Source organism: Protobothrops mucrosquamatus, unplaced genomic scaffold (genome assembly GCF_001527695.2).
Source record: "Protobothrops mucrosquamatus isolate PMUCROS unplaced genomic scaffold, P.Mucros_1.0 scaffold1657, whole genome shotgun sequence".
NCBI classification, from domain to species: domain Eukaryota; kingdom Metazoa; phylum Chordata; class Lepidosauria; order Squamata; family Viperidae; genus Protobothrops; species Protobothrops mucrosquamatus.
In genome coordinates, this window is record NW_015387814.1 from 187599 (window position 1) to 206771 (window position 19173).

At 38.6% G+C, this 19173-nt stretch overlaps 1 protein-coding gene across 1 annotated transcript in view; it reads left to right on the forward strand.

Annotated features, from left to right (window-relative positions):
- Positions 1-19173, forward strand: part of LOC107293574 (progesterone receptor) — a 76828-nt gene that overhangs the window by 30832 nt on the left and 26823 nt on the right. The window contains exon 3 of the mRNA XM_015822730.1: positions 2824-2940. Coding sequence (XP_015678216.1) covers positions 2824-2940 — 117 coding nt within the window. The remainder of the gene's footprint in view (positions 1-2823; positions 2941-19173) is intronic.

A 19173-nucleotide genomic window follows, 5' to 3' on the forward strand; every position in this document is an offset into this window, starting at 1 on the left:
GTCGACTGGCGCACTCTGGGGCTCCGCAGCACGCCACCAGAAGTTCAGAGAAGCCGCCTCTGAGCTGGACAGCCGGCCAACAGCTGAGGAGGCGATGCAGTGGGTCATGCCCAGGAAAAGGAGAGCATGTGAGGCCAGGAGGGATGGGAGGGGGGAGGGAAACCAGCCATGCTGGGATGCATCCGGCCACATGGGAGCTTGGTGAGTTAGCAGGTGGCTGGTTGAAGTGGGACAGTTGCCATCTCCAGGGCATGGTGCGCGTGCCCACAGAGAGGCCACTGAACTAGACATACCCAATTCCAGCAGCTGTTCCTTATATGCTTTAGCCTCCAGTTCCTTAATCATCTTTGTTGCTGTTCTCTGCACTCTTTCTAGAGTCTCAACATCTTTTTTACATCGCGGTGACCAAAACTGGATGCAGTATTCCAAGTGTGGCCTTACCAAGGCATTGTAGAGTGGTATTAGTCAAAGAGAGATTAAATCGGACCTGGTTACCTCCGAGACCGCCTTCTGCCACAGATTACCTCCCACCAGCCGATACGCTCCCACAGAGAGGGCCTCCTCAGGGTGCCGCCAACCAGACAGTCTCGGTTGGCGACCCCCAGGGGGAGAGCCTTCTCTGTCGGAGCGCCCACCCTCTGGAACGAGCTGCCCCCAGAGATCCGGGTGATTCCGGATCTCCCCTCCTTCCGCCGCGCCCTCAAGACTTGGCTGTTTCAGCAGGCAGGATTGGCCTAGGGGTATTTTAATTGGTTTTAACAAAATTTTAATAGAGCGGCCAATTCAAATATTTATTTTTAATTATTTTAGATTTGTATTTGATATTTATGTGGGATTGTTTTAAACTGGCTGTAAGCCGCCCTGAGTCCTCCGGGAGAAGGGCGGGGTATAAATGGAATAAATAAATAAATAAATAAATAAATAACAAGTGATCTTAATACTTGTTATTTTGCTAGAATAAATACACTCTGCAATTTTTGAAGTCATTACGGTCAATCATTCTGGCCGAAGGCCATTTTATAGGCTGTTCATCTTTTACATCTGCAAATGGTTTTACAAGGATGAAAATGAAATCGAGTTACATTGATTTCAGGCTGTATTTTAAAATGGGCATTATTGCTTTTCTCTTAATTACAGTCTGGTGTGCAGAATAATATTCCAGTAAAATATAATTAAAATATTTCTGCATCTGTCCTGATTAGGTCTGGTCTCCTTTTATTCTGTTTGGAATCTTGGCTGAATTAGGGGACAGTACTTTGACTGAAACACCATAGTGTATAAGAAGTGGTGAACTTTTGAGGGGTTTGGGAAGCAAAGTTGCTTAACGTCTCCCTTTTCTATTTTCATTTCATGCTGGCTGTTTTAATGGCAAAGCAGCAGAACTAGATTACTGCCATTTGTCTTTTCTTTGCCCAACTGGAGCAATTGTCACTTGGGGCAGCATAAAGTCAGCCCACACGTAAACAGCAGTGTTAAAAACAACTGCTAAATTTAATAAACAGCTAGGAATCCAAATTTATAGTACATCCATCCAGGTGCAAACTCCAGCCAATTTGGTCCCAATACCCAAGGAAAGAACCACATTTTTAGTGCCTTTCTAAAGGCCAGCAGAGATGGGTCAATGGGATTTACTCCTCTGTATATATTACAGCCAAGGAGGCATGGTGGCTTAGTGGCTTAATATATGCAGGAGAAGGTTAGGCTTTGGTGGTTCGAGTCCTAGCACCATATGATGGAGTGAGCTCCCGTGACTTGCCTAACCTAGTAATGAAAAAGCATGTAAAACGTGAGTAGATAAAATAGGTACCACTTCAGTCAGAAGGTAACAATGTTCCATATTTCACTGTGTGCTCTGTGCTGCAATGTGATATCATGCTGGCCCCATGATCACAGAATCGTTTTCAAACAGTGCTTGCTCAATGGCTTAAGAAATGGAGATGAGCACCGCCCTCTTAAAGTCGGCTACAATTAGCGGAGTAAAACCTGCAGGGACATTTTGCCTTTACCTTTTCTATATTACAGCCATTATGGCAGACATGTCAAACACAAGGCCCGGGGGCCGGATGCGGCCCGCGAAGTGGTTTCATGTGACCCGCGAAGCCATCCTGGAAACAGTGAGGGAACGGCCCCCGCTGCCTTAGCCGTGGCCCAGGCCGGCCGGGAGCCAATGTACAATTTTGTGGTGGCCATCTATGCTGAAACGCATTCAGTCTTAGCTCCACAAGGCCGTCTAGAAACAGTAAGGAACCAGCTCGTGCTGCGTCGGCCCCGCCCCCTGGGTGCATGCTGGGGAGGTGTCACCCCTTGTGAGGAATGAAGAAATGGACCATGCCTTGAGCTTGCCCCGGTCCCACCCCCTTCTGCCAGAGACCCTCAGATCTGTCCCACTCCTGCCCAGGCCCCCACAGGCACCCTTGACGCGAACGATGTAGAGCTGGCCATGCCTACCCAGTAGGCCGCACCCACTCCATCCACGCCCACCCAGTAGTCCGCACCTACCCTGGCCACACCCACCCGGGCCCCCTGAGGGCAACCGCAATGCTGATGCGGCCCTCAATGAAATTGAGTTTGACACCCCTGCATTATGGCATCTTTTCTGTAGTACAAGTCATGTCCTGAGTAAGTTTGCATTAGCTTTCTTTGCATCTCGTTGATTTGGTGGGAGAGCAAAGTATGCATGTATGTGGCTTATTTCCTCTTCAAATGGATGGGGTTTGGAAGTTGTTCCTCTTGGGTGGATGATACCGCAATTCTGAGCATCTCTGAAAGCTGTGCTTCAGATAATTTCATTTCATTGCATTTTTTTTTCTTTCTTTCATGCAGGTCAACATAATTATCTATGCGCAGGGAGGAATGACTGCATAGTGGATAAGATTCGTCGGAAAAACTGCCCTGCGTGTCGCTTGAGAAAGTGCTGTCAAGCTGGCATGATACTTGGAGGTAGGCACTTGGAAATCTTTGATTCATGGAATAAGATCCTCACAAATATTTTCTGAACCAAAGGCACCACTTAACCAGATCAGGATACTTGGGCTAGAACAGGGGTAGGCAACCTTGGCTCTTTTATGCCTCATGGACTACGCTGGCTCAGGAATTCTGGGAGCTGAAGTCCATGAAGCATAAAAGAGCCAAGGTTGCCTATCCCTGGACTAGAAGAACCCTTTAACTCTCAGCCTGTTGTCTCTAACTCTTGGTTCTTGGGATTTACTTGAATCTTGTGGGATACAGGTAGTCCTCAACTTACAACAATTCATTTAATGACCGTTCAAAGTTACAACAGCCCTGAAAAAAGTGACTTATGACTGTTTTTCACACTTACGACCGTTGCAACATCCCCATGGTCACATGATCAGAATTCAGACACTTGGCAACTGACTCATGTTTATGACAGTTGCAGCATGCAATCCCCTTTTGTAGCCCTCTGGTGAGCAAAGTCAATGGGGAAGCCAGATTCACTTAACAACTATGTGACTAACTTAACAACTGCAGTTTCACTTAACAACCCTGGCAAGAAAAGTCATAAAATGGGGTAAAACTCACTTAATGAAATGTTTCACTTCACAACAGAAATTTTAGGTCATAAATCAAGGACTACTTGTACGTGCTGCAATACCATTTGCTTTGCGTAAAAGTCCCTCCCGGTGGCATGCATAATAGATTGGGACGATATCATGCAAAAACTGTACTTGCATAATATTAATTAATTAATTAGTTTGTTTGTTTGTTTATTACATTTATATAGCCACCCACAACCAACTCTGGGCAGCTCCCAAGCACGGCATGGAATGCAGGTGTATTGTGCACAATATTTGGGTGATGATATCATTATCCATGTGTTGCTTTTTTCCCTCCCACCTGCCCTGCTTCGGATGCCCATGATCCCATAACATGCAGTGTCCCCATTATATACTGTATTGCAGTCAGCGGAAACTGAGATGCAAAAGTGAAATATGACCTATTGATCAACCTCTTCTGTTGGAATTTAATTTCTGAGATTGTATTAGCATCCACATAACTAATGAAAGACTCAGGTCTCAAAAATATATTCAGTTTATGTGCTTGCCTGTATTATAAAGGTTCATGTGGGTGGGTAGGCTTAGCTAAAGAAAGCGTTTCATCCATCTTATAAATCAAATTTCATTTCAATTAAATTAGAAATTGTTGCATTTCCAATTTAAAAGAAGAAGCTTTATACATCGGAATGATAGCCATTATAAACAAATTGAATCTACAATAAATGCAGCTGTTTATTTGTTGGATTCGTACGCTACTTTCCTGCTCTGTTAGAGGGCCTCTGTTCAAGTGCTGGCCGGCCATCTTGCAAAAAATCCACGCTCTGCCATTGGTTCGTATCCCCTCTCCAAACAGATTATGCCTACTAAGCCCTATTAAGCATGCTCAGTTCTCATTAGGCTTTGGAATATTTTTCCTTCCAAGTCCTTTTACATTTTTAAATAATGCTGCAAGTTTTCTGGACACTTACTTGTTTTTGCTACAGATGAATAAGTTCTCAGAAAATAAAACCTGGTACAGATAGTCCTCGACTTAACAACAGTTCATTTAGTGACCGTTCAAAGTTACGACATCAGTGAAAAAAAGGGACTTAGGACCATTTTTCACACTTACAACCATTGCAGCATCCCCAAAGTCACATGATCAAAATTCAGATGCTTGGCAACTGGCTCATATTTATGACGGCTGCAATGTCCAGGGGTCATGTGATCCCCTTTTGCGACCTTCTGACAAGCAAAGTCAATGGGGAAACCAGTTTCACTTAACAACCATGTTACTGATTTACCAACTGCAGTGATTTAACAACTGTGGCAAGAAAAGTCGTAAGATTGGGCAAAACTCACTTAACAAATGTTTCACTTAGCAACAGAATCTTTGGGCTCCATTGTGGTCATAAGTTGAGGACTATCTGTATTCATTTTTCATAACAGAGGCATCTTTCTTGACCTATTATTTGCATATCTCAAGGCTTGATCAATTTATGGGCACAAAGTTATTTCTGAATTTCTTTTTTTATAGGCTCTGTAGAAACTGCTGAAGCTTGCCAACAAAAGCATTGTGTAATTTTCCAGTGAACAAGTTTAACAACTGAAATTAAAATGTAAAAACTCCCACAGGTCACTCTCCCCCCAAAGGTTAGGCCCTGCCAATTTGTCTATGGGGATTCTCAGTCATCCAGGTCATGATTGTCCCAAAGGTGCTTTTTCAGGAGGCAACTGGACTTTCTTGTTTTTCTTTGAAGACATTTTGCTTCTCATCCAAGAAGCTTCTTCAGCCAGTCAGAGCTGAAGAAACGTCTTGGATGAAAAGCGAAACTTCTTCAAAGAAGAACAAGAAAGTCCAGTTGCCTCCTGAAAAAACACCTTTGGGGTGCTTTGTCTATCCCAGAAACAAAGTTTAGAGAAAAGATCTATTTCAAGGCAGTACTATGGCAGCAGTGATTATAAAGTGGACTTTTGCATTCATTTTCTTCTTTGTCTCCTTCTGGCCTTGAATTTATAGTTTATAGTTTATATTATAGGAAGGCATGTGGTTCTCGAAGAGAAACTAGAATCACAAATAAAACCAACCTGGAAGCTGCTGAGCAGGACTACCGGTATATACATCTTTAAATTGCTACCTTTTACTATTTTGGTCACAGTTAGAACCATCGTATTGTCTAATAAGATTAACATTTGCTTTGGCAATGTATATAATGTTCTCATACAGAGGGAAGAAACAAGAACAACTAGTAATGTAGAGCTTTTCTTTTGCAGGTAGTTTGTAAACTTCATTTGGTGCAAAACACACGGTTGGGAAAGCAAGTCAGATACAGACTATATTTCTGTACCAGATGCCAATTAGTTCCATGCCCATTTCAGAGCTCTGAATGATGTAGCATACATTGTTTAATCTCATCAAAGTTACCTGAACATTAAGATCTAATGTAGAGATGGCTACTCTCTTCTGCAAATATTGTGGATATTGTTTCTAGTTATGAGTCCCAAACTTCAAGAAAGATTCTGACCAATTGGAAATAAATGTGATAAGGATGGTCAGGAAACTGAGAATTGGATCCTTCAAGGGGGGGGTGTTTGAAGTACTAGATACGTTTTGTTTTGTTTTGAGAAGAGAAGATTAAGCAGAGAGTTATGGTAGCAATCTTCATCTGAATAGTGGTCACATAGAAGACTACCATAGTTTGTTCTCTATAATTCCAGACTTTAGGATCTCGAATCAAAGAGAAAAGGCAGATTCCTGTTGACTGCAAGGAAAGTTCCTAACTCTAAAAGTTATCTATGAGTGTGACTTATTGATGAAATATTGAGGAGATGTCTCTAAGTAGAAATTGTATTTTATGTGGTGTTCTAATTTCAATTCTGGCACTGTACAGTGGGTTGAAATGAAAGGCCAAAGTGGTTGCTTCCCAAACTGTAATTTTGCGCTTGCAAGGTTGATTTGGATATTGGACACAAGAGACTGGATTTCCTTCATAATGGCTTTTGGGTTATAGATAGTCCTTTCCATTAAAACTTGAAGGCTAACCTATTACAAAATCCGGAGCAGATTTTAAACATCGTTACTATGGATTGTTTCTTTCATATGAAGTTGTTGACTGTCTCTTGAATTGTTTTATTATGTATTTATCAAAATCCTGGCCTCTTTTTTTAGTAGTGTTTGGAATTGCTGGCCTCTGTTTAGCTTGTTTCTAAAATATTATGTTTTACAAATACACAAACTATCTTCTAAGGCCTATGCCTCAGCCTCCAAGTAAGCAAATGAATCAGTCTGATTTGCTAGCTTGAAAGCTGAGCTGTCCATTTTGTGGATTAAATCCTAATTAGCACCTCAAGAAAAGCAGGGTTTCTTTTAATGATTTTTAAAGCTGAAAAGAGCAACATTTTCTCTGTCCGATACAACCTGGCTGAGATTTTTCTTGAGCTCAAATTGTTTGGGAGTAATCATTCAGTTTCTGCACGCAGGTAGTCCTCGACTTATGATCACAATTAAGCCCAACATTTCTCTTGCCAAGTGAGATATTTCTTAAGTGAATTTTGCCCCATTTATGATCTTTCTTGCCATAGTTGTTAATTTTGATTCTGAATTTTGATCACATGACCATGGGGATGCCGCAACGGTCATAACTGTGAAAACGGTCATAAGTCACTTTTTTTCCGTGCCGTTGTAACTTTGAATAATCACTAAACAAACTGTTTTAAGTCAAGTGTTTCGTGTATTGAAATAAGCAATGTCTTGTTTTTCTTCCTTATTTTGGGATAGAAAATTAAACAAGGACAGGATTTAAAGTAAGTTTTAAAGTTGAGAGATAAGAATTTTTTTAATATATGGACAAAGAGCTCAAGATCTCTCTCTCTCTCTCTCTCTTTCTTTCTTTCTCTGTCTTCACACACACAGAGATTTTTTTTTTAAAAAAAGAATGATTTGCTTGTAGATAGGTGAAGCTCTATTCTTATATTCTATAGTCAGCAGTTTCTGGAGTGATCAAGTGACCCATGTAACTTTGCATGATCACAATAACTTTCCAATAAACTCTTCAAGACTGGAAACAGAGTAGGAAGACCAAAAATCACACACTCACTTCTTTCTGCGCTGCAAATTGACCACCAGGACTTCACACTGCATCTCCTTTGACTGTTCCTCAACAGGCATGTATGTGTATGTGCGTGTGTATATACACACATACAAACACACATATAAATTTCTACATGAAAAATCAACAAAAATTATTTTTTTTTCAAACTTCCAGAGTATGGAAGAAAAGCAATTGTGGAGCCATTTTTTTGTTTCTTCCAAAATTAAAATTATTTTATCAAGATAACAATAACAATCCTAACCCTTTCTTGGCTTTTCTCTAGTGATATTTTTTTTAAGAAAATAAAAAGGCAGAGATGATTACAAAAGCATAGTTTAATGACGTAATGCATTTAAATTATGAGTTTATTAGTTCGTAGTCCTTTCTTAATCTTTTACGTTCATCCACTTATCTCAATTAAATGAACTTCCTTATTACTGCTTATATTTAATAAATGTATATGACAGCTCAGTCATAAGCTAGCTTTTGGCTTTAAAATGGAACAACAAAAACTTCAATATAACATCATCATTAGCAGTAGTCAACAGCATATCATGGAAGAACAATACATAAAATGCAATAACAGGCAAGCCAAAACTCCAATCTCCAAATTTAATGTTCCTCAAAATGAATTTATGTAAGGAGTTCTATATTATCTTCTATTAATTTTAGTAACTAAACAAAGCACACCCAAATGAAATAATTACAAATTCTTCCTTTGTTTATACTTATCAGTTCTCATTTATTCTTCATTTAATTATGGTTTGAATTTTAGATTGTAAGATCTGGGGGTACATTCTTATATTTTCTATTTGATGCAATGAATAGCAGTAACGTCCTTTTTTATTAACAATTAACATAATCAACATGCTGCAAGGATATCAGACTTAAGTCATTGAACATTGAAAGGTAAAGACAAGTTTTAATGAACATTATTTGACTGAATAATGTCAGCATCTAATTTTACTGATTTTACTGATTTCATTATATTTGGTTCAGATATTTGTCTGATTAGTTTTAACTAAGATTTGTATTCCTGCCACATTTTGGGGCTTGTAAATATGCTTTCTTTTAGTAGTTAAAATTATTAACTTTGATCTCAGTTATGAGTAAAATTCTGTTTTAAAACAGCATATGAAAGAGAATCCTACTTTCCCCCCATATCATTAGTCTCCAGAAGAAAGACTAAGTGCTTTAGAAAATAAATGATTAAATCTGTGACTAATATCCTAGAGAGTAGAGGTAGACCACAGAGGAAAAAAAACATGACCAGATATCCTATAGACCTTATAGACATCCCAAAACTATTGATTGACTTACTGTTGGTGGAATTCACATGGAGCATAACAATATTTTCACGCTGAACAGTATCTGATTTTTAAAGAACTATGAAGGAAAACTGATAAAACTCATATCCACTCATATCAAGTAGCTGTGGTGCTGCAGTGGTTAGAATGCAGTATCGCAGGATAACTCTGCCCACTGCCAGCAGTTCGATTCTGACCAGCTCAAGGTTGACTCAGCCTTCCATCCTTCCGAGATCGGTAAAATGAGGAGCCAGATTGTTGGGGGTGATATGCTGACTCTGTAAACTGCTTAGAGAGGGCTGTAAAGCACTGTGAAGCGGTATATAAGTCTAAGTGCTATTGACTATTGCTACAAAAAAAAACATGAGAAAAGACCATCTTGCTCACAAAGGTGTCATGTTTCCAAAGTGCTGTATAAAAGAAGAAAAACATTTCCACCAACATACCCATTGAAATCTAATGGGGATATAGGAAAACGGTGAAAGTAAAGCACATTTCTCATTCTCAAGCTTTAGTTTATTGGATTGAGAGCATTATGTCTGCATACAACCAATTAAATTAATTTTTATTTACATTAAATCATTATTTATATTGGCCTGTTTTGGTTGTAATACTAAGATATAGTTCATTTCAATGATTGTTTATTAAAGAAATCAATATATATATATATAATGCCTGCCCAATATATATATATATAATGCCTGCCTAAACCGTGCATATCCAAAGTGTAAAACTTTGTTTTACAGAATGTGGGAATGTTATTTCTCTGCCTCTTTTATAATTATTAAGCTGCTAAATGGTGCAGTGCTATATGGTGAGGCTAGTTTGGTGTATTGGTTAAGGCACTAAAGGTAGTCCTCAACTTGCAATGATTTGTTTAGTGGCCATTCAAAGTTAGGACAGCACTGAAAAAAATGACATATGACCTTTGTTCACACTTACGACTGTTGTAGCCTCCCCATGGTCATGTGATCAAAATTTGGACGCTTGGAGACTGGTTCATATTTATGACGGTCACAGTATCCCAGGGTCACGCGATCCCCTTTTGCGACCTTCTGACAAACCAAGTCAATGTGGAAACCAGATTCACTTAACAACTGTGTTATTAATTTAAGAACTGCAGTGATTCACTTAACTATTGTGGCAAGAAAAGTTGTAAAATGGGACAGAGCTAAAAACTTAACAATTGTCTCACTTAGCAATAGAAATTTTGGACTCAGTTATGGTTGTAAGTCATAAGTCAAAGATGACCTGTAGGCTAGAAACTGGGCCTTAGGCATGAAAGACAGCTTGGGGGTACCTTGAGTCAATCCTTCTGAGCCCTAGGAAGGAAGCAATTGGCAACTACTTCTGAAAAATCTTGCCAACAAAACTGCAGGGACTTGTCCAGCCTGTTGCCAGGAGTCAACATTGATTTGAAAACACACACACATGGAAACACACACACACAAACAAACAAACAAACAAACACATATCCCAATGCTGTTTTAGCACATTTCATCAGCCTTGGCATCGTACTAGGATTTTCAGCATGGGGACTTCAAGGCACATAGCCAGTGAGGCTGTGATGTCAATGGAACAGGCAGAATGAAATTTTTGAGTCCTTATTTGAATTTCTGGGATTTGGAGGGATTTTAAAGGGAAAAAAACTGGCATTTTAATTTAACTAATTTTTATGTTTGCAGAGTTTGCAATTTCCTCTTTATCCCCTACAAAATATTAAAAGGGTAATAATAATAATAATAATAATAATAATAATAATAATAATAATAATAATAATAATAATAATAATAATAATAATAATAATAATAATAATAATAATAATAATTCCGGACTGTATGTTTACATGTTTATAAATCCGTAGAAATAGTGAATTTTGGTGTGAAAGCCAATTCTCACTCAGACACAAACTAACAGTGTGATACCTGACAAGTCTGTCACTTTGTTCTTTCCACTTTGCCTGTTGGATTATATTTGTGGTAGCATCATATTCAAATACAGTAAATCTCAAATGGTTGATTTTAAAATCAATCTTCTGTCTGTAATTTGGTCTGAAGATGTGATAGAAAAATGTATAGCTTCTCCGAGAGATAAATGTTTTCCAGCTAACCCATGAGACTAATATTTAATTTCAAAGGTTAATTAACTGTGAATATAATTACTGTGCTATGGAATATATAATATTAGAAAAGCAGTTTTACTAACTTGATTTAAAACTCTTGATTAATGTATTTCCATACATATTTATATTTAAACTGCAATTCAGTTACAACATTCACAAATCATAGTGTGTGCAATAAGATTAAACATGTTTTATTGAGGAGTTGTTAAAAGTCTTTGTTCAATAGAGTTAAAATATGAGCTAATAATGCAAGAAACTGGCTGTAATCTTACATCGTTATTAAAGGAAATTACAGCAATTGTGAACAGAGTGGGGGAAAGATTAATATGTTTAAAATATTAATAGTTCAAATAAGTTATTTAATACATTCCTCAGCAAGTGGGATTTAAAAGAAATTTATCACTTTTCCATATTCCAGACTTTAGAAAGCAGAAACAGGAAATGTTAATGCAAAAGATATATGTTATGAGAAATAAAGTTGATTTTTAATTCTAACCAAATACGTTATAGTCTATGAATACATTTATGCTGGTAAAATGGATCAATTATCCATTAACACTCCCTGATTGATTATGTGCCAAGTCATTTTTTTATATAATATTTTATTGATTTTCTCATTTTACAATTGGGTATTTAAAAAGCAACGTGATGACTGGGCTGATCAATAGTTCAATAGCATACATAAGTCTTTAGTATAAATTACAACATCAAATATTTCCTCTCTTTTTCCATTAATATCTGCTATTTCATATTAGGCTAGTACAATTCTTATTATCAACTAAATAAAAACATCTTTGTTACACTTATCAATAATTTTTAGCTTATACATATCTTAATTGCTTAGAAAACAGAGCAATACTATAATCAAATAGATAAGATGTGTAAGCAGAATATTAAACTTTGCTATGAAAAGAGAAAAAGGGAGAAGTTGAGATAAGGGAAACTTTGGTCACCTAAAGATAAAATACTTGGAAATCTTAAATAATAGTGTTAATTTGAATATTGCTGGCTGTGGAATTCTGGGAGTTGAAGTCCACATGCCTTAAAATTGTCAAGATTGAGAAACACTGGTATAGAGTCTCTTGCTTGAGAGAGGGTTGGACTAGAAGACCTCTGCAGTCCTTCCCAACTCTGTTATTCTGTAATTCTTTACAGCTCAAACTGCAACTCAGAGGAAACCCCAACACCTGTCTACTAGATTTGGCCAAGCTGTACTTCAAAGCCTTCCTGAGTTTATTCTCCCTCCCCCACTTTCTTCTTCTTCTGCTGACTCATACCAGCTCAGTCAGACCATAAAACCCACGTGCCACACCTAGCATGCAAAGAATCCCACAATTTGGCACTTTTCCATGATTAGGCCAGCATGGAGTTATTGCAGGAACCAGAAGGTGAGAAGTGAAGTGAAGCAAGGCAAAAATCCTCACCAGTGGAAATACTATGCTCATATATTTCCATTTCTGAAGCCTTTTTACAGGTCACAATTGCATTGGCCCAATCGTGTAATCAGTGCCAGTGCAGGGAAATATTTCCTCAGTATCAGGAGTGCCCCATTGTCTTCAAGAGTCCTAATAATACACTCAGGTGAACTCAGGTAGTTTCCTCCAATACATAAGAGATCTTTAGATTGGTGTTTCTCAACCTTGACAACTTAATGTGTGAACTTCAACTTCCAGAATTTGCCAGACAGAATGGTTTCAGATCACTGAGATCTGATGCAGAATGAATATTTTTTCTGGATTGTACAGTAGAATGAATCACAGTTCTGTTTTTGGAATATTGCAGTGGGTTGAAAATGGTCCAGGATCTCAGTGAGTTCAATGGAAATGGCCAGATTTGTTGACTTGATGTTGCCTTGCCTTTTCTGGGTTTTTAAGCCCAATTCAGTGGGGTGGTTTTAATATTTTATTATGGCTGTGCAGCATCTGGATTCAAAGAGCTAAAAAAGATTCAAAACTTAAATGGGTTAATACATGTAATTTGACAGGAATATTCTAAAGCAGCTGCATCTCTTCTGGACTCTCAGGATTTCTCAGCCAGCAACACATCTCAGAATTGCCAAATTTGAAAAACACTGGTTTAGATATTCTCGGATGTGAAAATCTGAAGCAATGTTTTCCAAACTTGGCAATTTTGAGATGTGCTGCATCCATTCCCATCGGTAGAGCTTCAGGCATCCAATATGCTCTTCAAATCACAGTTTGCCATTACTTTTAACTTAATGGTTCCCTTCGTTCTACACATATAAACCTTGAGTTGATCCATTTAAGACTTTTGCTGAGCATCCTCATCAAATGAATTATGTTACATGGCTCTTGAAAATGTTTTTTTCGTGCATGGTGCCTTATTTATAAAATCTTCTTCTTGGAAACTTGGACTATTTTGGAGTTTTGCCATTCGAGATGAAAACTTTTGACTTTTACAGAGTTTTTAAAAAATGATTAAATTGAATATAAATCTGTACACTGGCTGATGTTGCCTGAGAGTTTGAAGATATTATTTTTTTTCCATTGGAGTTACTTTAGGTTGAATTAAATGTTCTTGTTTACGTTACTTATGATTGATATTTTTTATTGTTGCAAGCCAAAAGTTTGGGAAACATCAGGTCGACTTACAGCATGGGGCCAGTATTTCCATTGCTAAGCAAGGAAGGCAGTTGTTAAGTGAGTTGTGCTCAATTTTATGACATTTTCTGCCACACTTATTAAGCGAATCACTGCAATTGTTGAATGAATTATGTGATCATTAAGTGAATCCAGCTCGTTCCATTGACTTTGTTAGCATACGCCAGCCGTGAAGGTTGCAAGTGGCAATCTTATAACCCCCGGTATGCGGGAACGGTGGTTAAACAAATGCCAGTGGTCAGGGACCCAAATTTTGGTCACATGACTGTGAGGATGCTGCAACGGTCGTAAATGTGAGTACTGGTCATAAGTCATTTTTTTAAAGTGCTGTTGTAACTTCAAATGGTTGCTAACCAAAATGGATGTAAGGACTACATGCATACAAATCAAAAATGGTGTTAATAGATGGATTTGTTTTCCTTGATACCTTGTTGTGAGATTTAATTGCATTTTTGTACAATGTTCCGGATGAAAGCAAAGATTTCTTCAGAGAAAAGGTTAGGGTTAGGGTTAGGAGAGGAAATAATAGGTGGGCTAATAGATGGGAAGAAGTGAGTCGTAGGAAAGGATGATAAATGATTATGTTATTAGAGATGGAATGAGAGATGGGCAATCTACACAAGCATTTGATTCCATCATGAACAGGTCAGCCTATCAACTGATGCTATGTTCCTCATTGTTCTATTTTTCCCCCCTACCTGCTTGCTGATTGGATGCCTCTTTTTGATTCTAGTGATATTCTGGCTGGCTCAGCTGTTTTTTCCAAAGGGCATCCTGTTTTTGTAGGATCTTTCATGGGGAATATGTGCTTAAAAGGAGCAGTCCCCAACCTTTCCAGCTTGGTGGACCGGCAAGGATGGGGTGGGGAAGAGGGGATGGTTCCATGCCAGTGGCAGGCATGCATGTGAGCATGCACAACTTCATTTGCAGGAGTGACAGGTGCGGGCACCTGCCGCTTGCGAAAATGGAGCTTTGCATGGGCGCGCATGTGTCCACCACTCATGCAAGTGGAGCTGTGTGCGCAGGCATGTTCACCTGCCACTTGTTCCGAACAGGCTGTGGCCCGGGGATTGGGGACCCCTGCTTAAAAGTATTCTAAATGGGAGTAGGAAGGGAAATGAAGTGGAAGATTATAAGCATGAAGACAATGATTTGGATGAAGGTGATAGGGATTATCCACCATAGGAAGCTAAAGGTCCATGTTTCTGTCTGTATCTATAAAGACAACTATGGCTATTCCATTTTCACCTGCTCTTTTCCAGCCCAAATCTTGAATTGCACAAGATGGTATTCATCCAGAAACTCAATCTGTTCTATTTATGATGCCAGGGCTAACAAATTGGAGGATAACACATTATCAAAGATGAGCAAATGTGCTAGTATTCCAATCCCCCCATTTGTTTTCTTCTGCCAGCAGAATATTTAATCAGACCTATCTGTGGCTTACTTAGCGTTATCCAAAATTGGGATCCCTGTTCTGTTTGTCCCTTAACAAGCTACAGTCACCACCCAAGAACCCAGAGTTATGGTTCTGACCTATTTGGAGAGGAACAAGCCAGAGATAATGTTTAAAGCTATACAAACCATAAACATTCTTTCCAGGGCTGTTTTATTGCTCTAGCAATCAGGCAGAGCCAAGTGATCAAGCAGTGTATATATACCATGTTTGCTTTTTGTTGTTGAGATAAGGTTATAAAGAATTGGAGATAATCATTGTGTAGGAATGCAGCAAATGGATTACATTTCCCTTATCGAATGAAGAACAATGATTTCTTCTTACAGCAGTGCTAAACATGTCTTCAAGATTATATGAATAATTGGTTTTACTACTCTCATTGTTTTTGTGAATGTATTATATGGGCATCTCTTGGAATAAAAAAAGAATTATTTTTTTTAAAAAGTATAATTACACTGTCTTTCTCCCTTTTATCTCCATAATAATCCATGTAGTATGTTTGGCTAAAAGATGATAATCTATGAGTCAGGAATTTGTGCCTACTTAAACGTAGTATGCTGCTGCTACTGCTAAATTCCTAAATCCCACATGCAGATAATGGCTGCAAGTAGCTTTGCAGTCTAAATGGCACGGGACACGAAATAAAGAAAATCAGGGAATAGGAAAACCAGCAAATTCAGTGACCAGTTCCTAAGCTGATTGCATTAATGAACTTCTTGAAATGAAATTATGAAGTTTTTGAAGAGCTGTGGTGGCACAGGGATTAGAATGCAGTTATATTGCAGGCTGATCTGCTCACTGCCAGGAGTTCGATCCTGAGCCGCTCAAGTTTGACTCATCCTTCCGCGGTCTGTAAAATGAGTACCCAGATTGTTGGGGACTGACTCTGTAAACCATTTAGAGAGTGCTGTAAGTGTAAAGCACTATGAAGTGGTATAGTAGTGCCATTGCTATAAATGCTGACCTCTCTATCCTCACTGACCTCTTAGCTAACCAGAAGATTCTCTGCTATGCTTCTTCTCCTGCAGCCACATAGATGGGTCTTCCCCACTGTTCTACATAATGGTGGTTAGGCTAGCTTTTCCAAACCGATCTGACATTCCTCCAGTCTGGTGTATGGTTAAAGTGTTGGATTAGAAATAGAGAGATCTTGGCTATGAAAACTCTCTGGCCAGCCATTCTGTCTAATCCAACTTACCTCAAAGGTTGCTGTTATTGGGACGAATAGGCAGAGGATGAAGGAGATAAATAGGCTGAGCCCGAAGGAGGAGTCAAATATGTCATCATTCTCGAGTGCACATGGAAAAGATCTAAGTCCAGCCCACCTTGAATTCCATTGACTCTTATCTGCCCTGGTACCAGCTTACTTTGACTCTTGTAGAGAGTCAAATTCTAGTGGAGATTCTTGTAGAGATTTTAAGCTTGCAATGAGTCTTTATATTCATTTGAACTGCCTGGGTTTCCTGATTTCCTGTTTGACATAGGAAGCACTATAAATGCCTCCTTGAGGTCTGTGCAAAGGCAAGATGTCAGCCAAGTAAATGCATTCTAGGGTTAGCCACTATAACACATATTAATCATATCTTGAGAAAATGCATCCATTAGCTAATCCCAAGATAAAACGTTCAGAGTGGATTTTGAATCCACTCAATGGCAGTACCCAGATGAATATCTGTTTTAAATTGTAATGTTTTTTACTTGTGGGTAGAGTAGAAAAAGTAGATAAAAGAAGCCAGCTATGTGGCTGTTTACTTCTGATGTAACTTCAAGCTACCAGTAAATCTATTTATGTGTTGGTCTGTCTTTTTTTAAAAAATCTCTATCTTTGTTATGCTTACAAATATAACATAGTGTCAGAACATAATTGAGAAGCTTGGAAAGTGCCCAAAGCCAGCTTTATTATGGGATGGGTGGAGCCAATACACAGAATTAAAAAATTACAGCCATCCTTGTTTCTTCATGCTGGGCAAAAGGCAACAGAACTGTTTGATACATTCCAGTTTGAAGAGGCAGCTGAATACTTATTGAGAATAGCTGGATTGGAAGACAATGAGCATGGTTTTAAAATTGGAGGCTGAGACACAAATAACCTGTGCCATACTGAGATTACTCTGCTAGCTGAAAATGCAAGGTATTTGCAGGTTTTAGTAGTAAACGTAAAGGAGCACAGTGGAAAAAAATGGGATTAAAACTAAATTAAAGAAGACCAACTAATGATAACAGATACAACAGCCAGCTTTAGAGTTGTCAATAGTTGAAGATATTGAAGATATTGGTGGATAGCTTCTGCCCTTTAGTCCCAAAGGTGCTTTTCAAAAGGCAGCTGAACTTTCTTGGTCCTTATCCAAGACTCTATGAAGGGGATCTGGAATAACTGCCTAGTTACACATGTTTAGTTCCATTTATCTACTCAATACATTCTATTCATAATTAATACAAGTCACAACACTATTAATGAATGAAGGAGACATTTTAGCAAATCTCTTCATTGAGAGAAAAGGAGAGAGAGGCATAGAGAGGGGGGAGAGAGAGAGGGGAGCGAGAGGAGGGAGGGAGGGAGATCATTACCAGAGGACATTCGGATAAGTTGCAGAAACAAAATGAGCTGCTAAATGAAGTGACAATGAAGACCTTGCTATCTTTTCCTTCCAAGACTAAATACTGTATTGAAATGGACAATATCTTATGCTCATTCAACTGGAATAAGATTTTCTTTAACAAATCTTACTCCACACTTTGATGAAAAAATGTAATTGTAAGCACGGTTGTGCATCCTGTTAAAAATCTAAAAGTGATGTGTACAGTATAAAGGGACATATATTTTCTTCCAATATTCCCTTTAGTTCTCCTCCAATACTTTCAAAATGTCAAGGTTCCAACAGACAGAGACAAATAAAGCAGAACTCCGAGGCTTGCAAGTTTCTCAAAGAACATGTTTATTGATACAAAGTATCGGCACATCAAAAGTGAAGCCAAGTCTGAATAGAAACGTAACAATCCCCAATACAAAGTTAAGAAATCCCACCCTTAAACCTATGCAAGCTACTATGTTCCGCAATACAACTTCTTGGCGGGCTTTTCACGAAACGCCCAGCCTGCAGTCCTGGGAGCAGCCAATGACCTTGGTTCCCATGGGAGAAAGTCTGTTTTGTCTAGCGAAGCACCTGGTAAACCCCCCTCCCTCTGTGCTATGTGTCAACCGAAAATGAGTAGGGAAAATGGCTGCAGCCATGCTCATTTTCAAAGTTGACACAAAGAAGGTTATAGGTGTTCGTGTTCCTCATTAAAAATGTGTTCCTTTGATCTGCTATGATCTTAAAAAGAAACATTGCATGATAGGGTCAATTTATCTAAAAAGAAAGAATCCTGCAGATAGAGGTGTCCTGGATGGATGGACAGATGGATATACAGCAAATAGCTGGATTCAGTTTTTCTTTTTCTACGCTGAGAATTCATCTATTTCACAGCTCATTTTTTCCTCTCTCTGTGCTGCCTAACGTCAGCTACCAAAATAAATTTGCTCCATTCTCTCTGTATTCTAGAAGCAAAGCACTCTCTGATAAATCTATTTAGTCCCTACTGCCCTCCAGTCTTCAAAAGCTAATAAGCAAAATCTAATCCTCAGATTTTGCAGAGAAACAACTTTGTGTATTAACTTTGTTTAATAAAAGTCTATGAAGATTCTCAATCATCCAGGTCATGGTTATCCCGAAGGTGCTTTCCCCCCCCCCCCAAAAAAAGGCAACTTGTTTTTTCTTTGAAAATGTTTTGCTTCTCATTCAAGAAGCTTCTTCACGTCTGCTGAAAAACTAAGTCCAGTTGCCTTTTTGAAAAAAAAAAAATTCTTTGGGACAACTGAATAAAAGGTCATGCAAGATATTATTCCTTCATTCAATGCCATAGTCATTTGGAATGGTGAGGCTTAATAACATTAGTTGATAGGTTGATTATATGCCATCAAGTCAATGTCAGCTCCTACTGACCACATACTGTAGATATATACTGACCTGTCAGAGGAGATATCTTGATCATAGTTTCTCCAGGACAATTTTTCACATTATTACCTGCTCTTCAGGGTTTTC